This window comes from Sceloporus occidentalis, unplaced genomic scaffold (genome assembly GCF_023333645.1).
Source record: "Sceloporus occidentalis isolate IW3139 unplaced genomic scaffold, rSceOcc1.0.p SCAF_5, whole genome shotgun sequence".
NCBI lineage: Eukaryota > Metazoa > Chordata > Lepidosauria > Squamata > Phrynosomatidae > Sceloporus > Sceloporus occidentalis.
The window spans coordinates 163,892,501-163,904,289 of NW_028316985.1; the positions used below are offsets into that span (position 1 = coordinate 163,892,501).

At 42.7% G+C, this 11,789-nt stretch overlaps 1 protein-coding gene across 3 annotated transcripts in view; it reads left to right on the forward strand.

Annotated features, from left to right (window-relative positions):
- The first annotated feature begins 4,247 nt into the window (after positions 1–4,247).
- The window catches only part of LOC149313082 (inorganic pyrophosphatase-like), a 48,690-nt gene continuing 41,148 nt past the window's right edge, over positions 4,248–11,789 (forward strand). For all 3 annotated transcript variants that reach the window (XM_089526032.1, XM_089526029.1, XM_089526031.1), the window contains exons 1-3: positions 4,248–4,487; positions 6,081–6,145; positions 10,601–10,645. In XM_089526032.1, the coding sequence (XP_089382158.1) occupies positions 4,277–4,487; positions 6,081–6,145; positions 10,601–10,645 (321 nt within the window). In that variant the 5' untranslated portion in view covers positions 4,248–4,276. The remainder of the gene's footprint in view (positions 4,488–6,080; positions 6,146–10,600; positions 10,646–11,789) is intronic.

The window sequence follows — 11,789 nt, forward strand, 5'->3', positions numbered from 1 at the left end:
TTTCCTCGTCTGGCACTCAGCCCATCAAAACAGAAGAACGTGTACCCTTGCTTCCCCTGGAGATGACTCATAAAAACTGGATACTCAAGCCCAGGCTCTGAGGTCTGGTCATTCTAATATGCGGAAAAGGTTGGCTCATCCTGTTTCAGATCATGTGTGATCAAGGTAACCAGGTGGCCAGAAAGGTGGGTGTGGGAGGTTTGGGTCCCGGTTTAGTTCTACAGTATACACAGATATCAGCAGGTGACAGGACACAGAACTAAAACTATGCCTATCATTCAGTGAGAATAAAAGTGCTGTGAGAGAGACAGTGATGGGAACTGTGGGGTTCCAAAATATGAAATCCCTAGAGTTTTGTTCTATGTCATTTTCCTGGCCATCCTAGTTAACAGAGCAAAATTAGGTTTGGTAAATTAGTAGCTGTACTTATGTACAAGGTTGGTAATTATCCACCAAGTGCTATTCAAAATGATAAAAATGAATGCATCTATTCAGTATGTGCATCTGAACTATGCCAAAACAAATGCCCACAAAGTGCATTGTGAAAGTAAATTTATTTATTTGGAGTATTTACACTCCGCTTTTCAGCCATAAAGGCTCTCAGAGCGGCTTACAAATTGTGATAGTAAATTCTACCAAATAAAGAAAAAACAAACAGAAAGCACACAGCTAAGATTGTGGGTGGAATACACAGTAACTGAGGCCTAAATACTCTAAGGCACAAGATCCCTTCTGATCTTGGAAGCTAAGGAGACTCAGCCCTGGTTTGTATTTGGATGGGAGACCATCAATGTATACCATGGTGCTCTAGGCTATATTTAAGAGGAGGGTTTGAATACCCACTTGGCCTTCAAAACCCACTGTGTGACCTCAGAGGGAGGCAATGGAAAAACCCCTCTGGAGAAAAAAAGCCAACAAAACCTTGCAATAGGGTCACCATAAGTCAGAAATGTATTTATTTGAAATGACTTGAAGGCATATACATGGTGTATATCACTGATCTGGCATGTTGCTGTTTTTGAGTAAAGAGCAAAGGCAAACCATCACTGGTGGACAGATGGCTTGAAGCAACCTCTCCTTCATTTTATGGCTGAAAGGTTTATGTGAAAGATTGATTTAATTAAGTTATATGCCCTTAATGATCCTTAGAGACTTTGCAGAAGAGGTAATTCAAACAAGGAGGATCAGCAATCCCAGCAAGAAGTAATACGTGTTTTTCTTGCTTCAGCAAAAATGGGGAGTCTTGAGTTTATACATACACAAAAAATGAGTGCGTTATGTGCAGACAGAAAGGTAACTAGATTTTCAAAATAAACAGTCAAGAAAGGAAAGGGACAATTTGCATGTTTTGGAGGAGCCAAATGACCTCAAGAAAGTAATGGCGCATTTTATTAGCAGAGCTTGCAGAAACATATTTTGTCATTATGACTTTGGGGAGGGGGTCATTGTGTAAAAGTAAAGTCAGTATCGAGAAAAGATATGATTTTTTTCTGTTGCAGCGGCACTATAAATCTGCATCTAAGAAAATGTGCAGAATATGTAATCCTCTGGACTGGCAAAGGAGTCCATTGTGCTTTACCCAATGGAAGAAATGAGACTCAGAAATGCTTATTTGAAACTGGATCATGCCCTAGAACCTGACAACAGTCATTCACATAAATACAGGATTAAAGTCTGACATGAGTCCAGCATCTTCTCCCTAAGTTCCCTGCACCCCGTGTGTTGTTTAATGAGAATCACACAGCCATTTTTGGCAAACCTTTTCCTTCAAGTATTTTATAAATGTAATCTTAAACTTTTAATCTAACCCACCCAATTTCAAAGGCTAACTAGCTGCAATCTGTTTACTGAGAACAAAATGTAAACTTGAACTACAGAATCTGGGTATCAACCTAACGTGTTCCTTCCAGTCATTTCTGACTTATGGCAACTGTAAGGCAAACCTATAATGGGGTTTCTTTGGGGCTGAGAGTATGTGACTCCTCCAAAGTCACCCAGTAGGTTTCCATGGCTAAGCAAGGAATCTAATCCTGGTTTCCAAACCACTAGACCAAGCAGGATCTTATCAACCTAGTACTTCCTATCGAATAAGCATTTAATCCGTTTCATTCAGTTGGTATGAGCAGATTATTGCCTCCTGAGAAGAAATGGATGGGCCCCATAAAAGAGTTTTTGTAGCTTTACAAGTTTTTTTGACAAATGAAATGTTGGTCAGGAATAATGGGCTAGTCTTGAACTGGTCTGACTGGTTTCCCTTTCGGCCTCCTGGCTATTTCGATTTACCAAAACAGTAGTAAACTTTATAACTGATCTAGCATGGTACAGTAGGATATTATACTAGGACTCTTGCAGACATCGGTTGGCCATGAAAACCCACTGAGCATCCTTAAACAAGACACACTTTCTCAGCCTCAGAAGGCAATGGCCTCTGAACAAACCATGCTGGGGGAAAACCATGGTAAGTTTGCAACCTGTGTATGCGTATATATGTGCCTACAAGTCATCTGTCAGCTTATGGCAACCCCATGAATTTCATAGGGTTTTCTTAGGCAAGGAATACTCAGAGGTGGTTTTGCAGGCTCCTTCCTCTGAAATATAGCCTATAGCACCTGGAATTTGTTGGTGATCTCCAATCCATGTACTAACCAGGAGGACTGACCTTGCTTAGCTTCCAAGATGAGATCTTATGCCTTTTGGGGGTATTTACGGTTGCTATAAACTGGAAACAACTTGAAAGTGCACAAACAAGCATAAATTACATGGCCTCAATGGAAAAGCAAAAGGAATTTCTCCCTTTCTTCTTGAAAAGGTATTAATTAAATCTACTTGTGATCTGGAGCATTTCTTTCGTTTGGGTTGTCAGTTTTTCTACTGACCTACACACTGTAATGCATAGCATACTGAAACATCTGGCCTGATGAAGAAGCCTGTGGAGCCTTGAAAGCCTGCAACAAGTATAGTATGCATTTTGGTTGGCCAATAAAGGTATCACTGATGGATTTGTTTGTATTTGTTAAATGGCCAACACAGCGACCCCTAAATGTTTCCCATATTTTAATGTGTATGCCAGGAACATTTTTGCACATGCTGTGAAAAATTCCAGTTTGCTCACAAAGGAATGCGTCCAGCATTGACTGGAGCCTGGGCCATTTGTTACAGGGCAAACTGGAGCCATTGGAAACTTTTTGTGCATGACAAATCAGTGGCTACTGGTCATGATGGCTCTACACTATTTCCATTATCAGAGGCAGCCTGACTTTGGATATCAGTTGCTGGAGGACTGCAGCAGGAAAAGGAGGTAAATGTGCTCTCAAGCCTTTTCTCATTGCATCTGCTTGGTCAGTTCGAAGCAATGTGCTGCTCTTGTGAAATTCACTAGAACTGACAAACCCACAACTCACCTCTTCTGCCACTGTTTACAATCCTGCCGACTGCTGCACATTTACCCTTCTCTTATTTTTATATCCTTTCCCCTGCACTTGTGTTAATTACTGTATGTTTTTAAAATCTCACTTTCTAAATGTAACTAGGGTCCAAAACACACTGAAGAAACAATCCAGTTTGGGACCCCTTGAACCGCCCTGGATGTGCTAGGGAATTCTGGGAACTGTAGTTTGGTGAGACATTTAAACCTTCTCTCTCAGAGAGCTCTGGTGCCACAATAAACTACAACTCCCAGGATTCCCTAGCACTGAGCCAGGGCAGTTAAAGCAGTCTCAAACGGGTTATTTCTGAAGTATGTTTTGGAGCTAAACTGAGAAGTCGTGGCGTATTTCTTTTGCACGGTCAGACTCAAAAGTGCTACAGGATCCCTTTGATTATTGATATTCCAGACTTCACTTGACTATGTCTCTAAATTCCATTCAGCAGCGTAACAGAGATTGCATGCATCCACACTGTAGAAATATTCGGGTCTGACACCACTTTAACTGCCATGGCTTAGTTACAGAATTCTGGGAATTACAGTTTTTTGGGGGGAGCAGAGAGACATTTAGCCTTCTGTGTCAGAGACCTCTAGTATCACAACCAACTAGAGTTCCCAAAATTCCATCACATGGAGCTGTGGCAGTTAAAGCGGGTTCAAACCGGATTATGTGTGCAGTGTGGATGTAGCCACCTGCCTGCTCTCTCCCCCCGCCTCCTGCTGCCTTTTGGGCTGCCTGCCCAGTTCCCAGCCAAGTCAACAAAGGAGGGCCAAGCAGCGGCTCCGCTGAGCATGCTCCAACTCCGGAGGAGGAGGAAACGAGGAGGAGGGTTCAACGGAAGGCCTGGCACCATGCAGGCCGCCTCCGCTGGCAGGGCTCTTGCTCGGCTGCTGGGACTCCCTGCTAAGGCTCAGCTGCAGCGGCAACCAGCTTGGCTCCTATTGCAGCGGCAGCATCAGCCGTGGCCAGGGGGCGCCCGCTGGCAAAGCGGCCTCATCATGGCTCACTATGGGAGCGAGCAGCGCGGCCAGCCCCACTCGCCGGACTACCGCCTCTACTTCAGTAAGTAGTAGCAGCAGCTTCAGAATCAGCAGCGCTCGCTCGCTCGCTCGCGCGTGCACGCCTTTTGGAACGTCGGCGGGAATCCCCGCGCGCCACTTGGGTCCGCCGCGTTCTAAGGGGCGGGGCCTGCGAGAATCGGCCTGGGCTTCTCGCCAGCAATAAATGCATACAGTACATCCTAGGGCGGGGTTTAAGGAGGCCACACCCTCCCAGGCTGCCTTTTATTTAATGAGGACATAGCGGGAGTCCAGCGCTCCGTGTGGCGTAGTGGGTTGAGCGTCGGACTGGGAGCCGGGGAGGCGACGGTTCGAATCCCGGCTGGGACATAGAAACCTCTACTGCAGGATTATGGGAATTAGGTAGCTAGCTAGAGCCGTGGTGGCATAATGGCTTGAGCGTTGCACTATAGTATATAACCCAGGAGTCCAGGGTTCGAATCCTAGGTGGGGCATAAAACTTACTGGAGCAGTGGCCCCCAACCTGTGTCCTCTAATTGGACTTCAGCTCCCAGGAGCCTAATAGTGTGGGATTCTGGGAGCTGAAGCCCAGTGGTTTTGGGAACTACTGTGTACTGTACTGGTGGAAGGTCAGGGGCGCACTGTATGACTAGCTGTCATGACTACAAGGGAGGAGGCACCACAAAATGTAAGACGTTCCAGAAAAAATGGAGGACACAGCCAAATCAAAGCTAAAAACGCTGGTAGAAATATAAACTCATGCCCTGAGTCCCTATACAGTATTGGGAGAAAGGTGGGATGTGTGAAAATAAGAATAATAATAATACACATTTTGGAATACCTCCTGAACAAAAGGTTGAAATGGAGGGTGTGTCCTGGAAAAGGAGGACATCTGGTCACCCTTCTAGGCATCCACCTTTTCGGACAGAAGGTTGAAATGCAGGACATGTCCCAGAAAAGGTGGATGCCTAGAAGGGTGACCAGATGCCCTCCTTTTCCAGGACACAGCCTCCATTTCAACCTTCTGTCCGAAAAGAATCAAAATGTCCTCCATTCTGAGCATGACTAAGAAGCATGTATACAGTGGCCCCCTTGGAGTCTGCTGGGGTTTGATGTAGTCCCATTAACTACGATGAAACAGTAGTGAAACGGTGTCCCTGGTGCAAAATGGCAAAATCAAGGTCTGCCGTTTGAAATGTATATATTAAAACATATTTTCAAGCTGCGGATGGTTGACTCCTTGGATAAGGAATCCGCGGATGTGGAGGGACGGCTATTTATATGAGTGCTTTGACCTGTTACTTGGTCATGTCCTACATTTTTCTCACATGTCTGACATTTTGCGGTACCTTGTCCTCCTTGGCGGTACGGACATTCAAGAAAAACGTGGGACGTGGCAAAATAAACGCTGAAAACACCAGAGGCGCCACCACCAACTACCATTCCCAGAATCCCATAGTTAAAGTGGTGTCAAACCGGATTATGTCTGCAGTGTGGATGCAGCCTGAGACACGTTCATTCAAATGCAGCTGCAAGGCACATTCTACTCTTTTTACCCAAACACCAAGATAATGTGCAAAATCTCTGTGTATTTATTATATATGTTTGCTTACACATTTTTTCTTTAATCCTGTAGAAAATTCGAAAGGAAAATATATTTCCCCCTTCCATGACATCCCTCTGTGCGCTGGCTCAAATGAGGTAATTATGTAATACTACAACGTTCTTCGTTTGTCGAAGCTCTCGGGAGGTGAGGTCTACTAAGGGTTTTTAAAAAATGGTTTCTGTTTTCACTCACAGGTCAGTAAAGATTATAAAAGTTAATGTTTGATTTCATCCACGTTTCAGGCCCTCTTGCCTCGTCGAGTTTTGAGAACCGGGTTTAATAACTTTCTGAACTGTAATCTCAAACTGGCAGAGGTCAGGAGACCTTTTTAAATCTGGACGAGTTTCTAAAGTACAGCTCACCGCAGTAACTGTTGGGTGGGTTTTTGTACGTTCAAGTAGTAGAGTCAAAGGGAGTCTGAGTCAGACAGGTTCAGTTTTATCTGGTCCCACATCCCTCTTTGCTGTGTTAGGAGTTTATCACACTGGGGCTAATTTCTACATTAAAGAGAGATTAAAGCACATTTAAAGCATCCCGCAAATAAAGCAAAAATGGCGAGTAATTGCGCAAATGATTATCACATGCAATTGTGCAAATAAAGTGATATCGGAAATGCATTGTCGCTGAAATCCTGTAAGTAAAAAGATGTCTGTTAATGCTTCTTTGTGACCACTTTAATGGCGGGTTTTGTGCGACATCGTGTGAAATCGTTAAGCGTAATTACGTGATTTTCCCAGGGATATTCACGGGATAAACTCCCAATCTCCTTCGTGTGATAAACTCCATGGTCTTGGACAAGAGACACTGTTCTAGTGATGCTGTTATTTCTTTTGCATACACAGTAGTTTCAGTTGCAACTGATGAAATCTTCTCCCAAGCCCCAGCAGATTGCTTCTGAAACTGGTGTTTATTCACTACTATGAACACACACGACAGTGTGCATGTCTATATGCAACCCTCTGAGCTCAAAACTTTATGCACCCTTGTGGTAGAGTATTTTGACTGTAGCTGGGTCAACACCAGCCCTGTGTGATTGTTGAACAGCAAGAACCCATGACAATACAATGGTCCCTCCACATTCGCTGGGGTTAGGGATGAAGAAATACTATTCTTTTAACCTAAGAGAACACCAGGAATCTCCAGGTCCTCCAGTGCAACTCTATGGTCAGCATCTGTCAGAAGTTGATCATAGAATCATGCTGGAAAACCTACAAATGCCTAGGGAAGTGTTTTCTCTAGCAAGTTCTAGATTCTCCAGCGCAATTCTATGGTCAACTTTTGGCAGAGTTTTGCTGGAGAACCTAGAAATTCCTAGAGAGAACATATGAATCAAAGCCGCTTATAATCAAATCTGTAAAAGTCAAAGCCACAGATGTGGAGGGCCAACAGAATACAGGAATCAGCATGATTTAAAAATGTATTTTGGAGACCATACAGAATTCACACACACACCTGACTTTTGCATGATTTTTTATGCTACAACCTGCAGTTAAAATGGATTTAATTAGCATTATTTCTGCTTGATTTTCACAACATATTTAACACTCTGCAGGTGCAAAATATTTTTAATGTGCAACAAAAATTAGGTCATGTGTTATCATTGCCATCCATTTTTTAAAAAAATAACATTATTTTACTTGTTAATAATGCACTGTTATACTGTTATTTAAAAAACAAGTAGAATACTAAAAACACTCCCCATTATACACACCAGTTTCTCCACAATATTGAGCTACAATGATGATAGATACAATCCATTACTTTAAAATATAACATCATTTTAACACTGAAATAAGAGCATTGGCACTGATTCAAAAAATGAAGTAATGGCATTACTTCTAACAAGTTATTTCCACATTCTGAGTACGAAAGAGAAGCTGCTTTACTTTTATGTAACTCTCGACTCTCTCCCTCACAAAATTCCAAAATGACAGTCTGCTGATTCTACCATATTCCTGTCCCTTGCATCAGTCTCTGCTTTGAAATAGGAGAACTGCTAATCCAGGTAACATCTATCTGGTTGGTTAGATTCCAGACTATAAGCAGGTGTCACTTTTGGCAAACCTGGAGCAGTGGACTTATAGTCATTAGTCATTTCACTCATAATATTTTTGAACAGGTCTGGACTACTTACAGGAGGAGCAGTGAAAGGAGCCAGCTTGAATTTGATAGCCACTTTGTGGGGGATAATGTGTGGCAGAGCATTACATTCAGACACTGCCAAGTTCATCCCCAGCATCTGGAGAGCTTCTGCCAGTCTTAGTGTCCAAACAGTCTGATTCACTGTAGCCCTGTGTTATAGAGCACTATGCTTTGTGTGTACGAGGTTCCCAGTCCAATCCACAGCATTGCCATGTAAGGCTGGGGAGGACTCCGGAGAATCATCAACGGTCAGAGTAATTACCTTGCTGTGGTTCTAAAAACAATGGAAATAAATGGTGGGAGGTTCAAAACGGACAAAAGGAAGGACTTTTTCATCCAGCAGATAATTATAACATTAATTTGTCTGCTGCAGGATGTAAGCATGTCTACCAAACTGGTTGACTTTAAGGCTGGACAAATTCATGGAGCAGTGGCAGGCAGTATCAGTGGGTTTTAGTTTCAGAAGAGCTATTCATGGGGTTGAATCCTCTCCCTGAGGTAAGGTTGGTACCTCAGACAGACCCTTTGAAATTCAAAATAAAACGCAGAGCACATTCACCATGGATGCCCCAGTAAATATTGAAAAGCATGGGCTTTTCAGACCATCAATAACCATGTGGAGACCAGTCTTTTTCTGTTCACTCTGGAAGCTACCATTGTTATAGAGGTTAAGGCTGTTGATGGCTATTAGTCATGGTAGCTATGTATTACTTTCAGTATAAGAGATAGTATACCCCCGTTTTCCAGTTGTTATGGAGTGCGAGTAGGAGGATGCTGTTACACTCATGTTCTGCTTGTGGCCTTCCCGGAAACATCTGGTCAGATATGGACTACATAGGCATTGCTCTGATCCAGCGTAACTCTTATATTCTTATCATAGCTTGGAAATGGTACTTTGGGGGATTGCAGCCAGAGTATTTGGAGAACAGTAGTCCAAAAAGTAACTTCCCCAAGTTCTAGTTTGCATAAAGCTTCTTGCATTCATGAGTAGGAGGCAGCTGTTTATTTCTACAGGCTACAAGGAAGCATATGGCTTTGAGAGCCTTATTCACTTCTTTATAACATTTTTATATCAGCCTTCAATCATGTTTAAAACAGATTAATAAGTCCTGGAACATATTACAGGTATATCTCCATGAACAAAATAAATCCTGGAGATGACTTCTTTAACAGAAAATGTGGTACCAGAAATAAGTAGAAAAAAATAGGGATAGGTTTCTACACCACACAAAAAAGAGCAATTCTGTATGTTTCAGCATTTTTTTTATTGAAAACTAACAATATGCACAAACTAACATTGGAAATGCAGTCACCAGTGAGTTGAACCTTTCAAACAAAAAGCATTTGAAACATTCTCGAGACTGCTTGAAAATGTCTTCCAAAATGCTTCCAGAAATTATGTTTTCTTTCACCAGCATCCACTTTTCTTATGATTTCCATTTTGGTAGCCAAACATATAGATGTATGCTTCTTTAATATGCGGGTGTGTTAGCTGGTGCGGTGGGTGTATCTAGTTTTCTCTTTTCTCTCTGTTTTGGTGTTCATGCATGCTCAGTAAAGGATTCTAGAAGCAGCTAAAAACCTGAGTGAAAAGAAGCTCTGATACTCTGACTTAACATAGAAAATGTACATCACTGCACCGGCATATAAACAGTGTGGCACCATTGCAGGAATGCAGTAAAGCAAGGCAGTGTATGGAAGCAGTCTGGAGCATGTACCCTGGAACCAGCCACCAGTACCATTGTTTACCGTATGGGGTGTTCGAGTGTGCCTGTGCACTCGTGGCCAGCTGTACCACTGAGCTGTCACACAACCCATAACACAACTGTATAACAAACACAGCAGGTTGCGAATATTACAATGGATGTAATTACAACAAACACACACCAGACAGTCCCACAAGGGGGTATCAAGTGAAGTGGGGGAAAGGGGGCATTTAATTGGTGGTCACAGGTGATATGTTCGTGCATTGGTGCACATACCTGGTGGGGAGACGAGACAAGTAACACAGTGGCATGGCCTGGCACTGCATGGTGCGTCTGCCCATGGGTGTTTGGCCTGCTTTCAGAGCAGGCTGTGCAGACAGCAGGATTTTGACCCGCATTCAGAAAACCCAGAATTGAGCTCCTTTTTCCTGCCTATCTGCTCTGGCCCTCTGTGGTCAACATCTGCTGAAAGTTAACCATAGAATCATGTTGAAAGACCTACAAATGCCCAGAGATATGTTTTCTCTAGGAATTTCTGGGTCCTCCACAGCGACTCTGTGGTCAACTTCCAGAAGAGCATTGCTGGATGACTTAGAGATTCCTAGAGAGAACACATAAATGAAATCCACAAATAATCAAATCCCCAAAAGCTGCAAATGATGAGGGCCAACTGTACAGTGCTTTTTATCTTTTCCTGGACAGGATAAGGAGATTCCTGCAAAGAGATCAAGGACTACTGGAAATGAGGTATGATCACAGAAAGATTGTTTACTGTGCAGTGTTTGATTTGTTGGGTTGCAACATGGTAGGGGGGGACATATTTTAAAACTCAGAACAGCTGAGTGTTGAAGAGCTCTGCTTTATTTAGTTCCTTGTTCTTGGTAGTTCATGGTAGAGTCATGTGAAAGGTCTAGAGGTCAAAGAGGTTTTTTGATATTTTCTGTTCCTTGCACCTACATGGTGAATTCCCAGTTAAAAATTCAAAAACTTCACCAAAATCTACCACTCTTGCTGGGCATTTGAATCATATTTCCATAAGAAAATGTTTTAAAAAGTTATGTTTTTGGACTAAAGCTTCAGGATTCTGTCACCAGAATGGCCACTGGCCATGATGATGGAGGCTTCTGGTTGCTGTTGTCTAAGAAAGTAACTTTCCCAACTTTGCCAAATCCTTCAAGATATAAATGCCAAGGCTTGAAAGCCATCCATTTTACCAAAGGAAGGGTACAAGGCTAGTACTGTAGGCATTTCTGATGAAGGATAAGCATAAGCAACTAAACTGCTAGAGAAAGAATTATAAGGAAGACAAAAGATGTTCACTGAAATAGTTTTCCATTAATAGAACTTGGCCATGTACTTCCATAAGCATGACTGAGAACCAGGCTCATTCATTCTAAGTGACTTACATGCCAGTTCACAGCGGCCTCTTCCAGACACTATCCCAATGGCCTTATCAAAGGATCTTTTCTTTTGCAAGTGGAAATCAGGTCTTCATCTGCAGGGTGAAGGGAGCCAGCTAGAGAAGGGAGGTCTTCACTATTCTCAGTTGATTTCTCCCCCTTCCCCTTCATGTAGCCAAGATATTTATTTCATACAGGCTTTAAAACAGGCTGGGTAAGCTGGGGCTGTTCAGACATTCTTGGACAGCATCTCCTACTATTTCTCATTCATTCCAACTAAAAGTAACTTTTGGGATGTAATTTTGTATTGCTCTTCTGAACACCCCTCCAAAAAAAATAGCTTGTTACAAGTAACTACAACCAAATTCTATTATGTCTTTTTTACACTACATCATTATAGCACTTTGATATTATTTTCGATGTTATAGCTGTATTCAACAGCATCCTGGGATCTGTAGTTTGGTGAGACAGTCGAACCCCGTGGCAGAGAA